This window comes from Colletotrichum fructicola (assembly GCF_000319635.2).
Source record: "Colletotrichum fructicola Nara gc5 chromosome Unknown KSG_Nara_v1_contig07, whole genome shotgun sequence".
NCBI lineage: Eukaryota > Fungi > Ascomycota > Sordariomycetes > Glomerellales > Glomerellaceae > Colletotrichum > Colletotrichum fructicola.
The window spans coordinates 4182364-4203784 of record NW_027094057.1 but is presented as its reverse complement, the minus strand read 5'-3'; the positions used below and the strand labels follow the sequence as shown (position 1 = coordinate 4203784).

Genomic DNA, 21421 nt, shown 5'->3' with positions numbered 1-21421 from the left:
ACTCCCCATGCTAGTGATAGGCGATTCTGACGCACGATGATAGACAGGGTTTCTTCATGCGGTGTTCTAACTTGATACTTGGACCACGAGCTTCTCGCCCTTGACTTCGCCACTTTGCAACATTTCAAGCGCTTTGATGACCCCCTCGAAACCACCACTCACCTCTTTGATGGGCTGCGTCTCCAGCTGTTTGCTTTCCAACAACGACTGCACTTCTCCAGCCCACCGCGCAGCAACATCGTGGAGTTCAAAGTTCGCCTTCCGCGAGTATGTCGGATGGCCCAAGTCAACGTCGTACCCAAGTGCCTCAAACCCCATGACTGCCTTCGACTTGACAGCGCGCCTTGTTCGCCATTGCTCGGGGCAATCTTCAAGGCATGCGTATCTCGCTCCGACCCTGGCCAGCGCGCTGTAACAAATAGCGGCAGACTCGGCATCCGTGATGCAATCAAGTGCGTGCTTAATTGGCATCCCACCAGCAAGGGTCTGGATTGATTTGGCACAGTCTTGCGAGGTGTACGAAGCTGTGCCGATGGCACCGTACTTCTTGACGAGTGGTGCTGATTTATCGGAACAAACAGCGATTGGTGCATAGCCCGATCTGTCTGAGGTGAGTTTCTGCCTATCTGCAAGGGACTGATCTTAACCTACTGCTTCAGCATTTGTATAGCCATGATGCCCGTCGCCGTAGCACCGCCGTAAACCAACACAGGACTCGGCTTCTCTGCGGGACGCGACGGCAGTCCCTTCAGATTCAGTGCCTCTGGGTCTGAGATGGCCAGACATGCCGTACACCATCCGATAGACCCTAATGCCGCCGCCTGCGTATCGCTCCACCCGTCCGGCACTCTGATCGTATGCCGCGAATCCGCGACAACGTATTGCGCAAAGGCACCGTTTGAAGAGTTGTCAGGGCGGTAAGGGAAGTCAGCGCCGCAGACCCGGACACCGGAGGGCACGATGGACGATGAGCCTGCGACTTCGACGATCCCGCTAAAGTCGCACCCTACTGTGTTGCCTTCCATGAAGAAGTGGGTGACCATCTTGTAGTCTGTGGGATTGAGGCCCACGGCGAGGACGCGGATGAGAACATGGTATGGCGTTGGTAGTTCTGGGATGGGCTTGGAGGTGCTGACGGCTAGACGGAGACCGGATTCTCTGGATGCTGCTTGCGACTGGATTACTGCAGTCTGGGTCTTTGGTAGTGCCATCTTGCTGCGGAGGACGTTTGCGTTATGGGTGAGTTCTAGGCTTCGGATTCAAATTGCCAAAATGCCCGTCTAGCCATATAACCTAGTGGCCGGAATCAATCTCGAACGATAAAGAACGCTGTAACATCGAGCAAGGCGACAGATCCCTGCTCCTCAGACTCCCAGTGGTTTCCGAATTAGGAAACCGGCACCGAACCCCGCCTCCGAATGGCGGCTTGCGACTCGGGGCCGGACATCGTCCCACGCAGTAGCCGGAGACGGGTATCTGAAGAATGCGATGCCTGAACCTTAAGGTTCGGATGGACTACTTGGCCTCTGGCGTGTGTTGCAAAGACTGGTGTTGTGGCTAGCAGACCACATTTACTGCCATTTTCTGGAAGTTGCTCCCTCCCAGCACTCTGGATCGGCTTGAACCTTCATGCAGGTCATCATTCGGCAAAGTTTCTGTCACTGTTGAACCTCAACTTTGCTCTCATCTGAACTCTCCTGGGGACGGGACTGCGACGAGAAGCCGCAAGAATGCTGGCTGAAGTCACACTCGGGCTTTCATGGCCCATACTAGGCGCTGTCATCGCCGGACTAGTGAGCTATCCTGCCACGGCGAACGTAGAAGAAAGAGCTGACACATGAGGCAGACCTTCGTCTACCTCGTGGTACTCCGACCCATCTACAATGTCTACTTCCACCCTCTCCGCAAATACCCAGGCCCGAAACTATGGGCAGCTTCCGTCCTCCCATGGGGCTTTTCCTTCATGGCCGGCAACATGCACAACAGCCTGATGGACATCCACACAAAGTACGGCCCCATCGTCCGCGTCGGGCCCAACGAGCTCTCCTACGCGATCCCCGAGGCGTGGGACGACGTCTACGGCCGCTACCGCGCTGGCAAGCGCAAGGAGAACCAGAAGCCGTCGTGGTACCTCAGCAAAGATGCCAACGACATCCTCGGCGCCGCGACAGGCGACCACGGGCGCATGCGCAAGATCCTGAGCAATGGCTTCACCACCAACGCCATGTTGGAGCAGGAGCCGGCCATCGCGGGATACGTCGACCTGTTGATCCTGCGCCTGAAAGAACGGGCTGAGGACGGCAAGGCCGCGATCGATCTGTGGCAGTGGTTCGTGTACTGCCTGTTCGACGTCACGGGCGACTTGGCGTTTGGCGAGCCGTTTGGATGTATGCGGGAGTCGATGATGCACCCTTGGATCTCGTTTGTGCTGAGCAACATCAAGTTGACATACATTATTCTGCTGTGCACGCGTATCCCGTTCTTCTTTTTCTTTGCCCCTGTGTTGGCGACGATCAAGTTGGTGAGGGAGTACGCGCAGCACCGTAAAGTCTTGAGGGAGACGGTCGATCGGAGGCTTGCGCTGAATGTGGAGAGGCCTGATCTGGTGCAGGTCATGCTCACTCAAAAAGATGGCTTGGTATGACTGGGCCCCCCTTCGACAACCCTATCCTTCTGTAGACGTGCTAATTATTTGATAGAAAATGTCACAGGAAGAGATCTACAGTAACGCTGTCACCTTAACCCTCGCAGGTGCGGAGACGACGGCAAGCGCCCTCTCAGGAATCATGTACATGCTGGCGTCATACCCGGAGGTCAAGGCCAAGCTCATGAAGGAACTGCAAGACACATTCAAGAGCGAAGATGAGATTAACATGCGAAGCGCCATGCAGCTACGTTACCTGGCTGCCGTCATCGACGAGACGTTCCGGTACCACCCTCCCGGTCCGAATGCATTGTGGCGGACGACGCCTCCCGAGGGAAACTGGATTCTTGGGGACTTTATTCCGGGAAACGTGAGTTGACACAATGTGTAAATCTGAGGTAAGGCTTCCTGCTGATAACTATCGTAGACAATTGTGGGCATCCCGCATCGCGTCATGTACCGCAGCGAAGCCAATTTCAAGCGTGCCGACGAGTTCATCCCCGAGCGATGGCTCGCCGACAGCAAGACTTCCGAGTTCTCCACCGACCGGCGAGAAGGGTTCCACCCGTTCTCGTACGGTCCTCGCAACTGTATTGGGTTGAAGTGAGTATCGCCCAACCTTTTCGAGTGCGGGACGCTTGCTGACTGAACGGTTAGCCTCGCTAACGCTGAGATGCGTTTCATCCTGGCACGTGTTTTGTGGAATTTCGATGTTGAGGTTACGCAGCAGAGCCGAGGTTGGATGGACAAGCAACGGTCGTATCTCATGTGGGAGAAGGGCGGGCTGTATATGTACTTGAAGCCGAAGTATTCGGGTTCTAGTGCATCTTCATAGGTTGACAGACTGGATAGCATGCATTCGTGACAGCCTCACTTTTGCGAGAAACGCCCCATGCAATTAACCCTATGTCATCTGGAGTTAGCCTCATTCGAAACCCGAGGCAAGCTGACTGGACTGAACTGGTCCGCGCGCCTTCATGCTGATGAGACAACAGACGAGTAACAGAGGTGTCTGCGTACCCTGCATCCGGTGGGAATATTTCTCTAGAGTAGATGACATGGAGTAGGGAACAAAACAAAAGTAGACCACAGACGAGTTGGTGTCTACAACGAGAGAAGCTCGTCCGTTCACCCGCCCCCACTGGCCTATACGCTTCTGTCTGAACTTTCTTGCGGGTTATTATCTGATGTGTCTTGACTCAGCCCTTCAATCACAGGCGTGGAGCAGATATAGAGTACGCAGTAATTAGGAAGGAATCGGCATCCACAAAAGTACCGTGAGAAACCAATCCAAAGACCAACCTTAGGAGGCAGGGGGGGAGGGGCGTACCACGTGTTTCTGTGGAGGGGGAATTAGTGTCTGAGAGGGGTGCATTCGCCTCTGACATGCGATCACAGGCTTGAATACTTCCCAATGAGAGGAAATGGTAGACCAAATATACTTTGGTTCAAAGTCAAAGTCAGGCAAACCTGTTCCTACGAAGTGAGGGGCGGTATCCGACGGCCCCGACGCCGTCGGATTCTTCATGGCTATTCCCCGACTCTACTTGAGCTAGGAATCCCTCAATCCAATGATCTCCAAGGAGGCATTAATCCGTTCAGCCTTCTTCTGGGAACAATTGCTCTTAAAAATGCCTGTTATCAGGGGTATACATGCCCGGTGCGGAGTTGCGAAGTCGCTCCGCACCGAAGTAATCGGAAGGTGTCTCCGGTGCAGATCCCGTTCGGACTAATCCCGCTCAGACCAAAGTCTGCTCATCGGCATCCCGCTCCCACGAGGTTCCCGAACGATTTCTTAACCACTGATACGCATTTTCCAATCCCTAAATTGGGTTATGTCCCCCGCGCCACGTGTCGTAGGTTTGCTACCTTAGAACGACAGACCAATGTTCGTGGTGTAACGACAAAATAAGCTTTTGAGTCGCGTGGATGAGCTGGTGAATTTGTCACAATGTAATGGAACCGAGTCATTGGCATGCGGAAGTGTGCGCCCGGTAGTTGTTTACACATCGAATGAAAGTACGAATTCCTGACGAGGATGAAACAGTCAAAAGAAGCTGCGAATCACGTGCGCAATGCCCCCCCTGGATTCTTGGGGGGTATGTTCACTCGACAACTTCCCATCCATTTCATGATAGAAATTCTGCCATGCGACAATGGACGAATCCCCTGCGGTTGCTTGTTGTGGTCGTGAGTCCAGTGTAGTCGTCGGGTTTTCCCTTTCACGACGATGTACGGGAACCTCACCCGTGCTGGCGAATTTCCCTCTCATTACACCGACGAGGGTTTGCCGTTTGAAAATCGCAAAAGCACAATCGTAGGCGTCATTGCGTCTGGCTTGGTATAAATCTCCGCAAAATATGTCGTTGCGACTTGCTGCTGACAATTGTTCATAGGTTGTGGCTTGGTTTTGCGTGGGCCTAAGAATATTTGTGAGAGTGCGGATCGTACGAGCACCTGGTTGGGATGATGCCGTCGTCTTGCTAGCATTAGTACTACTTCTATTCTATCATGGCAATCATGGGTGCTGACTACCACACAGCTTGCCGGTTCAGCCAGCGCGATAGGACTTGCTCTGGGTATTCGATGCGATGTTTGTGCCCTTCAGCAGTACTCAAGACTAACAGAGCAGCAGGAACAAACTACGGCCTAGGACATCCTTTTAGAGAAGTCCCCGACAGCGACAGAGAGATGTTCTTTCTCGTGAGCGGTGCCCATTGGTTCCCATGCAGGCGCAATAGAACGACTTAGGCTCACACTTGGAGCAGTTATTTTACATGTCCAACGCGTCATTTTCCACCTCAAACGCTCTGGTTAAACTGTCGATTCTATTACAGTACCTACGATTGTTCAAAGACCGCATGCGAAATCTTAGAGTTGCAACAACGGTGCTGATTATCATCGTCTCGATCTGGGGCTTCGCTTTCTCCTTCATGGCATGGTTCCCATGCTTCCCAGTCCAGCAGTTCTATCGCCTAGGCTCAGAATCGAACTGTTACGGATACGGCTCCACTAACTCGATGGAAGTTTACAACGTAGTCGTGTCATCTAATGCGACGAATATGGCTTTGGACTTTATCATTCTTGTCCTGCCTATCCCTCTCTTGTTTAGCGACGATACTATTCGACGGACAAAACTAGGGCTGATGGGGTTATTGTTCATCGGGGCATTGTAAGCGCATGCGAAGAATCCGACTACGTGCTGTTACAGGTGTTCATTGGGGCTTGGGTACTAATGTGGCAACTAGAATCAATGTCATAGCAGGAGGACGCATCGTTGCCAACAGGTCAACATCAGACCGAGAGCCCGATCCAACAAAATCATTCCCGACGATCATACTATTGGGAGAAACCGAGAATCGATTGTCACTGGCGTTGGCGTCAATCCCAGTTTTTTGGCCCGTCGTCACCAACACATGGAACAACTTTATTTACGTTACGCGCGAGGTCAAGGTTGAGAGTACGTCAAGGGACTTTTCGAATCAATTGGAATTGGGTCGAATCAGCCCGAGAGATTATCACGGTGGGATGGCACGAATTACTACGGAAGACGAGACGACGGAGGCCGGACTTCGACATCCTGGGCGACTTGGCGAAATGGACCGATACGTCAGGCAGCTGATCAGTCCGTTTGCCGAGAATCAGAAGGATGACTCTACTACTCTGACAACGGAACTTAACCGTAGCTTCACAGAGGAGTTGGAAGGGCATAATCTGGACTTTGAGACCATGCCGGAGATGGCTAGATCCAGGGGACCATCGATGAATGTCGAGTCACGGGGTCCTCCAATAGGGGCTGGTGGACAAAAGGCGGGGCATGACCGGTTCAACGTACATAACACAGAGAATGTTTGAATTCCAGTATTCATTCAAGGACGACTGCTCATTGCATTGGTGGGCGACAACTCGACTCATCTTAGGTGATTTGGGAGGCAGGACGAACGGCGATGCCTCAAATCCATTGTTTATAAAGGGATTACCATACGTCAAGGTCAAAGTATCTACAGCCATCCAGATGTTTGAGTCTTCAACCACGGAAGCAGAACATCAAGGAGTCCCTGCAGGTTTTCAGGGAACAACGCGTGTGATGCGTCCTCGACGAATACCACTGTAGAACGATCACCCGCCAGCCCAGTGGTGTAGTTCCATTGGTCTTCCGCTCTCCACGGGTCCAACTTTGCAATGACATCCAGGATCTGTGTGTTGTTTCCTCCAAGGGTGCTGACGCCAGTGCCTGAGACAGAGCCGACGGCTTCGGGGAACCATCCCGACAACCAGACTGACGCGTTGTGGCCAGGGGCAAAGTAGCCCAGTTCCAGTGCCGCAAGTCTTTCCTCAACAGGGTTGCTGTAGTTGCTGGCGATCGTCGCCGTGGCAGCAATCGTGGCGTTAGTGTTGATTCCGGTGTTGATGCATGCCAATACGATCGCGGGCACCTTCTCCGGAAAGGTAGCGGCCATGTGCTTCGTGACCCTCTGGCCAGCGGCGTGACCGAGAACTACGGCCTTTCCATTGCCGAAAGTGTCAATGACCGAAACAACGTCGGCGCCGAGCTCATCCCAGGTCGTCTTGATAGGGCCGGTAGATTCGCCCATGCCTCGGGGTTGGGGGCGGAGGACTCGGTAGCCGGCTTCGGCAAGCGCGGCGGAGAACTCATGAAAGTCCTCGATACTGTCGCGAGCGTATGATGGCCAGACAAGCAATGATGGGCCCTCTCCTTCGACGAGAACCTGGATGGTGTTGTTCGAAGAGCCGGTGAGATACTCCGTGGTGTACGTGGCTGAGGCCAAGGCCGGCAGCGCGGCGAGAGCCAATGTGTTTTTGAAGTACATTGCGAGAGATGTTGTTTCCTGCTAAGTCGGTATTACCAAGCCTTCAGATTTAATGATTGATGAAATGGCCATGTATAGGTAGCCAAAACTGGGGAAACGAGTGTCTGGAGAGTTCAAAGCTCAAGCTGTCGAAATCGGATAGAGGTGTCGTCTGATCCTCTGTTGCAGCCGGTAGGCGCGACGATATAAACACATGTTGTCAAAAGGGGACGCCTCCTTTTCCAACGAACGTCTGATCAAGGCCATGAAGCCTCATATGGGCCCTCTAGATGTCTTACGAATCGGATTCGTCCTATGCTGGGAACGCCATAAAACAAAGTTCAGCGATGTCTTGGCATCGTTCCGCGGTGGCGGCACACCCGAACCTGCGGGCCCGGCACTTGGTCGTTTCCTTGGTAGAAACATGCTTTCTAATTGTGACAGGGGCCGTAGCTATTCGACGAACCTGCAATGAAGACTGGTCCTTACCATGGTCCAGAGCCATTGTGGCAGCCAGACCATGTGGCAGGCAGAGAAACCAGCAAAACCTGCCGTCTCCCTTTCTCATTTTCAACTGATTTCGTAGCAGACGAAAGAGGAAGGGAGAATGACAACCATCTAAAAACACAGAGCGTGATGGCTACACCAGATTCCATGTTGCATATGCTCGTGAGCTTGATTGCTGCCACAGCAGCACCTCAAGGACCAACGACGTGGTCATTCTTGGCCTCAATCAGACGCTATCTGAGGCTCACGCAATCGATGAATAAAGTACCCGTACAAACAGAGTAGAAGCATGCTTTTCCTCTATCCCCCACAATCCGGATGGAAGCAATTAAGCTCTCACTGCGTATTTGAACTACGGCCGCCCGCGTGGGCGGCCGGCTTGGCAATCCAACATGGCGGAAATTTCGGCCAAAAAAGGGCGAGGTTCTCCCGAAGCCGTCTTTAGGGGTCGACAGCACGACTCGCACACGCGTATGGTACCGTGGATACAGGGGGCCATAACCCGTGAGTGTAGTGTAACTGAGTCAAAATAATGTCAAACAGCACTACAGTCACTGACATAACCACGACAGCCCAATGATGTGACTTGGAATTGAGATTAGTTAACGAGGGTCGTTCGTAAGCCTCCATCAAAGTTCGGCGGAGCAGTGACTACGCCATCGTCGTCTCCCCAGGGAGAAATGACCGATGGGTAGACTGCGAGATTGTCGAGAAACCTTTCACGGACCTATGTTCGATCCCTCACCTGCAGTTGCAAATGTCCGGGGCCCAGTGAATCCCAAAATTGCGTTGCGTGATGCTGGTCGCGGAGGCTCCTCCAGCATAATTCTTCAGGCATTGCACGGCGTAGGCATGGTAATGGGTTGCATTGGTCAACTCGTGGCATGGAAGCTCCGGACATCAGACGTTTGGCGGACTGGTTCTCCGACGAGAGTTGCCGCTTCTTGGGCCAAGGAGCTTTTCGAGTTTGGTTCATGACACGAAAAGGACGCGAGTAAAGAAGCAGAAGCATCTGAAAAGAGTAGATCAATGGAATGACTACACACACAAAAGTGAGCCCAGGGTAATCAGAATCCATGGCGGAGAACTTCGATCGGTCTAAAGCCGACTCCCATCCCGTCTCCTGTTTTTAAGGTTTTGATCCACCGAAGCACCCTGGCCCCGAGGCCGGTCGGTCTCGGTTTCCCAAATGGGTTGCTTTTCCTCGAGCATCAGCATCACCGCCTGGATTATTGAATTGCGATAGAATATGTCTCATTTTGGGGTGAGATTGAAAGAAACTAGCAGGACCATCTCCTACGACCCAGTTCAATCGCCATGACGACGAACAAACCCGCTGCCCGTCCGCCTCTGCCTCCCTTTTTATCGTTCTCCAGCATCATAACTCAGACATGGCCACCGAAACCAAGTTTTACTGAAAAAGACATTCCGGATCTGTCAGGCAAGGTAGCTTCCAACAGCATAACCAACTTTAGCCGACATAGAATGGCTCGCTGATTGGTTCAAAGGTCTACATTGTCACGGGCTCTAATACTGGAGTAGGCAAGGAGGTCGCCCAGATCCTTTACTCTAAGAATGCCAAAGTCTACGTTGCTGCTCGATCTGAGGTCAAAGCAACACAAGCCATAGAAGATATCAAGAAGAAATGGCCTGAGAGCAAAGGTGATCTGGTGTTCTTGTATTTTGACCTCGCCGACCTTTCCACCATCAAGCCTGCCGTTCAGAAGTTTACCTCCCAAGAGAGCAAGCTTCACGTGCTTTTCAACAATGCCGCAGTTCAAGCACTCAAGAACAGCGACGGCTCGATCAAGACTGCACAAGGCCATGAGCTTCATCTCGGCGTCAACGTCCTTGGGGTGTTCCTTTTCACCAAGCTCTTGACGCCCATTTTAGCCTCCACGGCGAAGATCGAGCCGCCGAACTCAGTCCGCGTAGTCTGGGTTTCTTCGATGGGAACGGAAGTTGTCGGCGAGAAGTCCCATGGAATTTCCCTGGACTACCTCAATTACTGGCCGTCCCTAATGGCTTTGGAAAGGTATGGAATCAGCAAAGCTGGCAACTGGCTGCATGGAGTGGAGTTTGCAAGACGCCATCAGGAGGATGGCATCGTTAGCGTGCCTTGTAATCCTGGGCATCTCAACTCTGACCTTTACCGGGACGGAGGTTTCCTGTTCAAAAGCTTGATCAAGACTTTGGTTCTTCAGCCCCCTATCTTTGGTGCTTACACAGAGTTGTTTTCCGGGCTGTCGCCTAGCATCACGATGAAGGAAAGTGGAAAATGGGGTAAGTTCCATGAGAAGATGTGAAGCTTTACTGCAATGCTGACGTATTTCTAGTGGTCCCACGGGGTCGTTTGTATCCAATCCGCCCAGACTTGGAAGATGCAACGAAGACCGAACAGGAAGGGGGCAATGGACACGCGAAAAGGTTTTGGGAATGGACTGAAGAGCAGGTACACGACTTCTATTAGATCATGAGATAATGGTGTATGACTGAAGATAGCCACGAAGTTTTGTCAATGATCATGAATACAGATAATTGTGCGCACGGAAGCTGTGCTCGTGTTCCTATAGTTTCGCCACGCAACTGAAATTGTCGAATAACTACGTTATGTTCCTCTTCACACCATAATGTCTCATCAATTAAGGACAGGATCATAAAGTCGTTCAAAAGTATGGTCACAAGACCAGCTTTCATGTTGGAATGTTCAATCTTCAATGCGGGAAGAGTAGAGACAATCCTCGGCTGAGGCTTCCAATGCATGTTGAAAGTAGCTGGAGAGCCACACATAAGTTCTAATCTGTGGCGTTAGGGCGTACCGATCGGTCGGTCCATTGGCTGGCCACCACATGCCGACTCAATATTATCGGTGACGGTTTCCTATTCGAGATGTTTCACTAGTAACGTCATGCCGGCCGAAGGAGACTGGAAACTCGGGGACTTTCGGGCAACTGCCATCCACAGACACCACGGAAGAGCTCCGGAGCGACCAGCAAATCATAGGTCGGCAGCGGGCAGTTCAGCGCCCATCTCCGATTCAGGATTGCTGGATGTATGACTGAACCTCAATACCCTCCATCGTCTCGTCCAAAGTCTTTGGATAGAGTTACCACTTCTGCCTCTTGAGTTAGACTTCCCGCTGCTTGACGGGACTTGCATCAAAACCTTCCTGTCCTCCGAAAGACTTTTGATACGCACCAACAATGAACTCCAAAACGATACCCAACGAACCAATCGCCATAGTTGGCAGTGCCTGTCACTTTGCTGGCGATGCGAGCTCTCCTTCGAAACTGTGGGAGCTACTCCGAAACCCTCGCGATGCCCGCCGAGAAATCCCAGAGAGCAGGTTCAGCGCCAAAGGCTTTTTCCACGAAAACAACTCTCACCATGGCCGCTCTAACGTTATGCACTCGTACTTTCTTGAGGAAGACCCAAAAGTCTTTGACGCAGAATTCTTCGGTATCAACCCTATCGAAGCTCGGGCTATGGATCCCCAGCAACGAATGCTGCTTGAGACCGTCTACGAAGCTATCGAATCCGGTGGTATGACGATCGAGGGCTTGAGAGGTAGTGACACAGCCGTTTACGCTGGTGTTATGTGTGGAGATTACGAAGCTATGCTACTCCGCGATCTGGATGAAGCACCAACCTACTTTGCGGTGGGAACCTCGAGGGCGGTGCTCTCTAACCGCATCTCATACTTCTTCGACTGGCATGGTGCCTCAGTCACGACAGATACAGCATGTTCCTCTAGTTTAGTTGCGGTACACAACGCGGTCCAAACACTCAGGTCAGGAGACTCGCACATGGCTGTGGCTTGCGGTTCGAATCTCATTCTTGGCCCCGAGATGTTTGTGGTCGAGAGCAAGGTCAAGATGTTATCTCCCGATGGTCTTGGTCGGATGTGGGACAAGGACGCCAACGGCTACGCCCGTGGAGATGGCGTGGCGGCCGTCGTGCTGAAAACGCTAAGCGCTGCGCTCGCAGACAATGACCACATCGAAGGCATCATTCGGGAGACCGGCTTGAATCAGGACGGTGCAACAGCTGGCTTGACCATGCCGAGTGCCACTGCCCAGAGAGATTTGATTCAGAAAACCTACGCCAAGGCTGGGCTTGATCTTACCGTCCCCGGAGACAGACCTCAGTATTTTGAAGCTCACGGAACTGGCACTCCGGCTGGCGGTAAGTGCATAATGTTCATTGCTGGCGGAGAGTTTTGCTAATAAAGATGATAGATCCTGTCGAAGCCGAAGCTATCAGTTCAGCCTTCTTCCCCGATAGCCCAGACACCGCAAAAACAACTTCAGCCAGCTCTCCGTTATATGTCGGCTCCATCAAAACCGTGCTCGGCCACACGGAGGGCACTGCTGGCGTAGCAGCCATCCTCAAGGCAACACTGGCGCTCCAAAACTCTACGATTCCGCCAAACCTCTTGTTCAACAACTTGAACCCCTCAGTCGCGCCATTCTATGACAACCTTGAAATTGTCAAGACCGCGCAGTCGTGGCCTCAGTTGGCCAGCTCCCAACCGAGGCGAGCGAGTGTCAACAGCTTCGGCTTTGGAGGCGCCAATGCCCATGCCATTCTTGAGAGCTATCAACATCCGGCGGAAAGATCTGAAATTGTCGCCGCCAGTGGACCCTTCACCCCTTTCACGTTCTCCGCTGCTTCAGAAGAGGCACTCCGTGCCAACCTAGCATCGTATCTTCACCATCTTGACACCCATTCCGACATCAACCCCCATGACTTGGCATACACACTGAGGGAGCGTCGTTCCGTTTTCCCCTATCGCACCGCCTTTCCCGCAGCCTCAATCGCCGATCTCAGGACTAAGATCCAGACCCGACTAGATGAGAAGGAGACGCCCCTCGGAATCAAGACGCTAACAAGACCCTCTGCTAAATCATCAAAAATACTCGGCATTTTCACTGGCCAAGGCGCCCAGTACGCTCGCATGGGTGCTGCGTTGATCGAACAGTCATCTTACGCCAGGAGAATCATTCAGGAGCTGGAGACGCATTTGGCCCAGCTTCCAGCCGAAGACCAGCCGACTTGGTCTCTTGAGAAGGAGCTTCTCGCTGACCCCTCAACAACTCGACTTAACGAAGCCGCAATTTCTCAGCCACTTTGTACTGCAGTCCAGATCATGCTGGTAGACCTCCTCCGTTCTGGGAATATCCATTTTGATGCTGTGGTAGGCCACTCCAGTGGCGAGATCTCTGCCGCATATGCTGCCGGATTTCTTAGTGCCCGCGACGCAATTTATATCGCGTACTATCGAGGGCTGCACTGCAAGCATGCAGCAAGCCCGAATGGGAACATCAAGGGAGCAATGCTGGCAGCAGGCACTTCGATGGAAGATGCCTTGGAGCTGTGCGAGGACCCGGACTTTGACGGCCGCATTACCGTCGCTGCGTGCAATTCCGTGTCAAGCGTTACCATCTCAGGAGACGAAGACGCCATCGAGGAATTGGAGCTTATTCTGAGCGACGAGAAGAAATTCAATCGACGACTCAGAGTTGACCAAGCATACCACTCGCGACACATGGCTCCATGCTTCGATTCTTATGTGGATTCCCTTCGACGTGCCGGGGTCAAGGCACAGACGCCACCGTCATCGCGGTGCATTTGGTACTCCAGTGTCCATGATGGCAAACCCGTCGAGCTGTCTGCCGACTTGAGTCATATCTATTGGGCACAAAACATGACAAGACCGGTTCTCTTCTCGCAAGCCATCACAGCCGCAGTCTCAGCAAGTTCAGACGCCATTTTTGATGTTGCGCTTGAAGTCGGACCCCATCCCGCTCTCAAGGGACCTGCTGGACAGAACATTCAAGACGCCTTGCAGCAAGCCATCCCTTATCATGGATCTCTGAGTCGCAGTCAAGATGCTGTCGAGTCCTTCTCAACATGTCTGGGCTTCTTGTGGTCAAGGCTGGGAGGATCAGTGAGCCTTCAACGTTGCGAGATTGCGATGTTGTCAGAGAATCCCCAGTTCCGTGTCCTCAAGGGTCTTCCAACCTATCAGTGGAAGCATGAGACACAATACTGGCACGAGTCTCGAAGATCGCGTCGTATTCGTCTTCGCGAAGAGCCGTTCCATCCTCTGCTCGGGGATATTTCACCCGACAGCTCTCCGCACACCATGCGCTGGAAGAATATCTTGAAGCCAAGCGAGATCCCCTGGCTTGAAGGTCACCAGGTACAAGGCCAAATTGTGTTCCCCGCCGCTGGCTACGTGAGCACTGCTCTCGAAGCCGCTAGAACTGTCGCCGGTGACCAAAGCATTCGCCTGATCGAGCTTGAGGATTTCTACATTCGTCAAGGTTTCCCATTTGAGAGTTATGATGCGGGCGTCGAAGTACATGTTGAACTTTCACAGATTTCCAAATCCCAATCAGACTTCATCACCGCTTTCTTCACCTACTCCGCTGCTCTTGGCGGCGAGGAACTCTCGTTGGTAGCCGACGGAGAACTAAAGGTGTTATTGGGCGAGGCATCTGGGAGCTTACTGCCCCAGAGAAAGCCAACGCCCCCGCACTTGATCAATGTCGAGTCAACTCGTCTCTACAACTTCATGGAGAGCCTGGAATACAACTTCAGTGGCCCTTTCCGTTCCCTCATTGGACTCAGAAGAAAGCTCGGGCGAGCTTGCTGCGTCGCCAAGCGAGCGACGACTCCCGACTCGAAGGTGTTGCTGTTCCACCCGGTCGAACTGGATGCTGCCATACAGTCAGTCAGTCTGGCTTACAGCTACCCGGGCGATGAACAGTTGCGAATCCTCCATATGCCCACGAGCATCGGCAAGATCCGGGTCAATCCCTCAGTCTTGGCCTGTCAACAGCACCAGGAGAATGTGGCCATTGACTCGACATGCAACCGCGAAGATCGGTCTCAGCCAGGGGCTGGATTCTCGGGCAACTTTGACATTTTTTTCGATGGTTCTCCAAACGTTGCGGTCCAGCTTGATCAGGTCAAGTTCAAACCTGTGAGATCGGCCGCTAGCGACGACCGTAATGTCTTCTACAAGACTCATTTCGTCCCCACGACTCCAGATGGAGACCTTGCCGCTGAGGGCATTCCAGTCACCCAGGCAGACACGGATCTTCTATGGGTTCTTAGCCGGATTGCTGCGTTCTATCTCAGAAGGTTCGATGAAGATGTTCCAGAAGATTCTCCGGCTAGATCAGAAAGTCCATCATGTCACTATCTCAACTATGCTCGGCACATGACGGATCTTCTGAAGAAGGGTGACCACAAGTATGGTCGGAAGGAGTGGCTAACTGACACTCGCGAGGACGTGGTAGCCGAGATTGAATCCAAAGGGTATGCAAATCCGTCGCATCTTATCAGTGAGGTTGCTAACAAAATAACTTCAGTGTCGCTGACAACTCCGTTGTCAAAATCATGCGTCTTGCGGGCGAAACCATGCCTAAGGTTTTCAGAGGAGAGACCACCATGCTTGAGCATTTCCGCACTTCGGGACTCTTGGATGAGTATTACGCACATGGCTTTGGCACTATGCAGTCATCGATGTGGCTCAGCGGCATCGTCAAGCAACTCACAGATCGGCGCCCGCATCTGAACCTGCTCGAGATCGGTAAGCCGACATCTTTTCAACCCTTATCACGTTACGGAGCTGACACCCAGACTATAGGCGCCGGAACTGGTGGTGCAACCAAGAACATCCTGCGAACCATTGGTCACAGTTTCGGCAGCTACACATTCACAGACATCTCGTCCAGCTTTTTTGAGAACGCGGCCGAAGCATTCGAGGAATGGAGTAACCAGATGATTTTCAAAGTCTGCGATGCCGAGAACGACCCTGTCCAGCAAGGATTTGTTGAAGGCTCCTATGACGTGGTCATCGCATACCTTGTAGTTCACGCCACAGCCAAGCTCGACGAGACCATGCGAAACCTGCGAAAGCTTCTCAAGCTCGGCGGCTTCCTTCTCATCGGCGAGGGAAGCAACGAAGGACCCATGCAAGCCGGTGCCAGTTTCATCTTTGGCCCTCTCTCTGGATGGTGGAGAGGAGTAGATGAAGGCCGAACTCTCACCCCCTTCATCAACATTCTTGAGTGGAGCGATATCCTGAAGCGAACTGGATTCTCCGGCATCGACACCATGTCGCCTCCACTTCTTCTCGATACCTTCGGTACCATCCTCTTCGTATCGCAAGCTGTCGATGACCGCGTTGGTCTCATTAGACAGCCGCTATCCTCGGCACAGGATCTACTGCAAGAGAAGCAACTCATCCTGATCGGCGGCCAGACAGGCCCTGTAGCCCACGTCTCACAAGAGATCAACAATCTTCTCGCACCTCTGTTCGGCAATGTTCGTCACTTCAAGGCCCTGGAGGATGTAGATGACAGTATCTTGGAGCCCAATGCACTCATTTTGAGTTTGACAGAGCTCGATTTCCCCGTCTTCAAGGACATTAGCCCCGAGAGATGGGCCGCCTTCAGAAGACTCTTTGAGGGAGAGAAGACTATGCTCTGGATCACCAGCGGTCGCCTTGACCACGAGCCCTACACCAACATGACGGTCGGTTTCGGTCGCTCTGCTGTACATGAGGAGGAAGATCTTCGTCTACAGTTCCTTGACATTCCCGATGCCAACAAGGCCGATCCGCAAGCCATTGCCGAGAATCTCATTCGCCTCTCTGCGAAGCATTTGGAAAGCGGTGATGTTCTCCATACTATGGAGCCCGAAATCATCATGGATGGCAAGGGCCGTCAGCTTGTTCCGAGATTGCGGCCCATTCACGACGCCAACGATCGACTGAACTCTGTCCAGCGACCCATCCTGCACCAAGTTGATGTGGATGGCTCGCCGGTTGAGTTGAAGTGGGAGAACGAATATTTCGTCCGCCAATTGTCCAGATTCGAAACCGTCCCTGATCCCAGGCAGTAAGTGTTTTCGTGTTGGATTCTCATAATTTCTCAGGCTTAAAGCTAACCTGGAAAACCACAGATCTGGTCTCATCGAGCTCAAGACCACACGTGCTATTCTTTCGGCAGTGAGAACCCCGATCGGTCATCTATTCCTCGCCATTGGCCTTGACGAAGACGGTACTCGGTATCTCACACTCGTGCCATCTTTGACCTCCGTAATGCAAGTTGCGAGGGAGGCGGTGGTACTCTACAAGTTCCCCGACTTGACAGATGAAGCTGTCCTCACTCTCACCGCAGCCCATCTCGTCAGCAGAGCAATCATTGACCCTCTTTTCTACGGCCAAAAGGCGCTCACACACAATCCATCTGCGGCTCTCGCAAAGGCCATCTCTAATCAGGCGTCTCAGACTGGCGTGGAGGTGATCTTTACCACGGATGCTGACGTCGCTGTGCCGAGTCCGTCCTCTTGGATCAGATTGCCTCGTTATGTTGGCCGGTCTGGAATCAGCCGTCTGATTCCTAGCGACATTGCCTGCTTTTCTGCCCTCTCTCATCGCGAGTCTGAGAATGAGCGAACGATAGGGTCTGTCCTATCACCCCACTGTCGCAAGGAGAGCACGAAGACGATCTTCTCTCCCAATGCCGTCGACTCAAGTCGGCACCCGCCCGCAGTCTTACAGCAGCTCCTTCAGAAGGCCATTGGTTACGTCCAAAGTCAACAATACGATCACATTGATGACTTGATCAATCTCGACAGCTTGACAAATGGGGAACCCCCCGAGAACCCGTTGTCAATCATTGACTGGCCAGCCAGCACCTCAGTCCCCGCGAAAGTCACTCGGTTCGACGTCAAACCACTTTTTAAAGGCGACAGGACGTACTGGATCTGCGGTCTTTCGGGTGCTCTGGGCATCTCACTATGCGACTGGATGATTGACCGAGGTCTGAAGTACCTCGTCTTGACGAGCCGTAACCCGAGGATTGAGCCCGCTTGGATCGAAGATCATGCACGAAACGGTGTTACTGTCAAGATTATTTCATGGTAAGTGTTTTCTTTCTGATGTGAAAAATCCGAGATCTCATTGATGACACGATTTCTAGTGATGTGACCGACGAGAAGGCTCTTCGCGCCGTACACCAAACCATCGTCGACACCCTCCCGCCCATCGTTGGAGTTCTCAACGGAGCCATGGTCCTGAGAGATGTTTCCGTTCGCAACATGGCCTTTGACCAGGTAACGGACGTCATCAGACCCAAGGTCCTTGGAAGTATCCATCTCGACAACATATTCCACGACGTGAACCTCGACTTCTTCGTGCTCTTGTCCTCGATCAACTGCGTCATTGGAAACGTCGGCCAGGCCAACTATGCTGCAGCCAACATGGGCATGTGTGGCGTTGCCGCCAATCGTAGGAAGCGCAGCCTTGCTTCCACCGTCATCAACGTTGGTGCCGTGATTGGAGCGGGCTACATCACCGAGTCAGACCGTCAACTCGATGTCACAGTTGCGAAGATGGCCATGGTCCACTTGTCTGAGGATGACTTCCACCAAATCTTCGCCGAGGCTATCGACGCCGGCAACCCTGACTCGCCCAATGGCCCCGAGATCTCGACTGGTCTTCTTGACATATCTCCCGACGCCGCCAACATCCCCAAGTGGTATTCCAACCCAATGTTTGCCCACTTCATCGTCCATCAGACCACGAGCAATGATGGCAAGAAGCAGCAGACAAAGGCCGCATCGATCCAGGACCGTCTCCAGGAGTGTCAGTCTGATGCCGACGTCCTTCGAGTAATTCAGGGTAAGTCCATTCACACACTTTGAAACTTGCGATAGAACTGACGCAGTGATCTAGAGTCGTTTTCTGCTCAATTGCGTTCCATCTTGCAGATATCGACACCCGACGATGACTTGATGGTCATGCGCAGCGTCAATCTCGGCCTGGACTCACTCGTCTCGGTCGATATCCGGTCTTGGTTCTTGAAGAACTTCCAAGTCTCGATCCCAGTGCTGAAGATCATGTCCAACGACTCTGAGATGGGCACGCTGGCTAAGATCGCCGCTGGAGGCATTCCTTCCAACTTGATTCCCCAAGTTGCGCGGGATGGCGCAGTCACTCCCAATGATGGGAACACCAGTGACACAAATACCACTATCGCGACACCGCCGACCGAGAGCAGTCCTGAGCCTACGTCGCCCTCCACTTCCATCACCACACCTGGAAGCGATTCCTCGGACAAGGGCGATGCAACTGTTCAGGGGATCGACTGGGAAGCCGAGATGTCGCCACCATTTGGCATCATCCCATTCCCAAGTATGAATCCTCCGAAAAAGCAACCCAGCGTTATTCTCCTCACCGGAAGCAGCGGTCTTCTTGGACACCATCTCCTCAACCGGCTTTTGGAACGGCCATCAATCACGAAGATCATCTGCGTCGCAGTCCGTCGGCTTTCAGAACGACTTGAAAAGGGACGATTGCCACCTGCTTCCGACCGCATCGTCTACTACGAGGGTGACTTACAGCTTCCCCGCTTTGGCCTCACCGAAGAGCAGGAGACTTCAATCTTTTGGGAGGTTGACGCCGTAATCCACAACGGCTCCGACACATCCCATCTCAAGTACTACTCAGCTGTCAAGCAAACCAACGTTGAGTCCACCCGGTATTTGGTACGCAAGTGCCTGCCACGCATGATTCCGATCCACTACGTTTCTTCCGTGGGAGTCTGCTTGCTGTACGGCCAAGACGAGTTCCCCGAGGTTTCGGCCACAGCAAGTGGGATCAAACCTTCGCCCGATGGCACTCATGGCTACATGTGCTGCAAATGGGTATGCGAGGGTCTTCTCGAGAAAGTCAACGCCTTATATGGCCTCAAGATTTGGATCCAACGGCCTTCTACCATCATACGCGCCGGTGATGACGCCAGTGTCGCGGAGGCAGAGTTCGACTGGGTGAACGCTCTTCTTCACTACTCCCATCGCATCAAAGCCGTACCTAAGGCAAACCACAACAAGGGAGCTTTTGACCTCGTCCGCGTTGAGAGCGTCTGTTCTGACATCATCCGGGAGCTGCTCCGTGCTGAACCGAGACAAGGTAATGGGGTCTCATACTTCAACAACGTGGGCGATATTGTTATTCCCATGGACAGGATGAATGAGATTGGGAAGCACAATGGTGTTGAAGCATCGTATGAAGTCTTGTCAATGGAGGAATGGGCTCGGAGAGCTATTGATTCAGGACTGCATCCCGCCGTTGCTGCACTGATTGAGACATTTGATGAGCCAGGGGAAGCACACTACCCCAGGCTGTTGAAGATTAGGGAGTAAGGGTATGGGGCAATGATAGCTTGAAGATCAGTGTCAGGTGTAACCACAGGCGTCATTTGAGAGTAGCACCTCTCATCATGTACTGTGTTAGATTTCTTTTCCCTGAATTTGAGCGTCAAAACTGCATCACCTCTGCGATGATTATCGCAATTGCCTTATCATCATAGAAAACTGGATGCAAGGTCTCATTTAATTGAATGAACAAGCCGTCAATTGTGGAAGTTGATCGTTTAATTCTGCCGCTAAGTGTCTAGAATCCGCTTGACATGAACGATAGCTTCCTTCAGTGATGCTAGTGAAGCCGCAAAATGTGTTCTATTCTCAGCGCCCGCTGCCTGATCCATGGCCCCAAAGCAATTCAAAACACTCGATAGTGAGGCTTGATCTATACCACCATGCAGTAGGCCATCATGATACTCATCTCGTTTACCCGAGATCCTCAGCTCGAGAGGTAGGCCAAGTGTCTTCTCAATGGTCTCAAACTGATGTTCGATTGTTTGTACAAGTATCTTCGTCTGTAGTGTGCCTTGTTGGACGACGAACCCTCCGAGCTGAAGCCCTGGTAGAGTTTGGGGATCTCTTGATGTGGCGGATTGGGATGTCGAGGTTGGTCCCTTTTTGAGTTGATCGTAAAGATCGAGTAGCAAGCTGTCGAAGATGGCTATGATCCGTGCATAACACGCCAGCAGATTGAGAATACAGGTAAAACTTGGCGAAGGAAAGGAACTCCCTTGCCCAGCCATGTCGCTCCGTCTAATGTTACATTGGAAAATGGTGAGAAATTCAGACGTGCTGCAGAGGGCATTGCCGAAAGCATTTGGATCGGCCTGTCGGTTGGTGGAAACGGGGCTGGTCTTGTCGGCGACTGGTTGGTCCCTTTCATGGGGGTGTTGTTCCGCCTTCTTGTACACCTCCATTTGTTTACACAAATCAACGCTGAGTTGTGACAGTCGAAGGTCGCATTGAGCCCAGGACAAGGCCTCAGACTCCTTGCGAAAGTCCTTGGGCTCTTCTATAGCAGTAGTAGACTCAAGTGCGGCTATGAAATCGCCTTCCTCGTTGTGCAACAGAGGTGGATCATGGATTTGACCATCTCCAATATCCATGTGATAGTCTAGATCAATTGGCTGCGGAAGGGACAGCAGCGCTTCCGACTCCACGTACGAACTAGCGAGGTCGTCCAAGTCGAAGTGGTGGTTGGCGAGTGAGTGCAAGTCATCAATGTCTTTGGGCA

At 52.5% G+C, this 21421-nt stretch overlaps 6 protein-coding genes across 6 annotated transcripts; 4 read left to right on the top strand and 2 right to left on the bottom strand.

Annotated features, from left to right (window-relative positions):
• Positions 1–66: 66 nt before the first annotated feature.
• On the bottom strand, positions 67–1211 carry ccsC-1 (Trans-enoyl reductase ccsC; the record flags this gene model as incomplete). Its single annotated transcript, XM_032036518.1, has 2 exons — positions 67–601; positions 652–1211. The coding sequence occupies 2 exons, from the start codon at positions 1209–1211 to the stop codon at positions 67–69; spliced, it is 1095 nt and encodes a 364-aa protein (XP_031884433.1).
• A 519-nt stretch (positions 1212–1730) lies between these two features.
• On the top strand, positions 1731–3479 carry hpm1-0 (Cytochrome P450 monooxygenase hmp1; the record flags this gene model as incomplete). Its single annotated transcript, XM_032036519.1, has 5 exons — positions 1731–1793; positions 1847–2638; positions 2700–3014; positions 3072–3247; positions 3302–3479. The coding sequence occupies 5 exons, from the start codon at positions 1731–1733 to the stop codon at positions 3477–3479; spliced, it is 1524 nt and encodes a 507-aa protein (XP_031884430.1).
• A 1395-nt stretch (positions 3480–4874) lies between these two features.
• On the top strand, positions 4875–6499 carry CGGC5_v012909 (uncharacterized protein; the record flags this gene model as incomplete). Its single annotated transcript, XM_066152772.1, has 6 exons — positions 4875–4985; positions 5041–5136; positions 5187–5223; positions 5280–5347; positions 5413–5816; positions 5893–6499. 6 exons carry the CDS (start codon positions 4875–4877, stop codon positions 6497–6499), a joined length of 1323 nt encoding a protein of 440 aa, XP_066007922.1.
• Positions 6500–6645: 146 nt separating this feature from the next.
• Positions 6646–7476, bottom strand: EPHX2-0 (Bifunctional epoxide hydrolase 2; the record flags this gene model as incomplete). The annotated part of the gene is made up of 1 exon (XM_032036520.1): positions 6646–7476. One exon carries the CDS (start codon positions 7474–7476, stop codon positions 6646–6648), a length of 831 nt encoding a protein of 276 aa, XP_031884431.1.
• Positions 7477–9279: 1803 nt separating this feature from the next.
• Positions 9280–10432, top strand: CGGC5_v012907 (putative oxidoreductase; the record flags this gene model as incomplete). Its single annotated transcript, XM_032036521.1, has 3 exons — positions 9280–9408; positions 9471–10245; positions 10299–10432. 3 exons carry the CDS (start codon positions 9280–9282, stop codon positions 10430–10432), a joined length of 1038 nt encoding a protein of 345 aa, XP_031884605.1.
• Positions 10433–11165: 733 nt separating this feature from the next.
• On the top strand, positions 11166–20187 carry ccsA-3 (Polyketide synthase-nonribosomal peptide synthetase; the record flags this gene model as incomplete). The annotated part of the gene is made up of 7 exons (XM_066152771.1): positions 11166–12147; positions 12201–15291; positions 15345–15565; positions 15623–16877; positions 16942–17904; positions 17964–18664; positions 18719–20187. 7 exons carry the CDS (start codon positions 11166–11168, stop codon positions 20185–20187), a joined length of 8682 nt encoding a protein of 2893 aa, XP_066007923.1.
• Positions 20188–21421: the final 1234 nt, after the last annotated feature.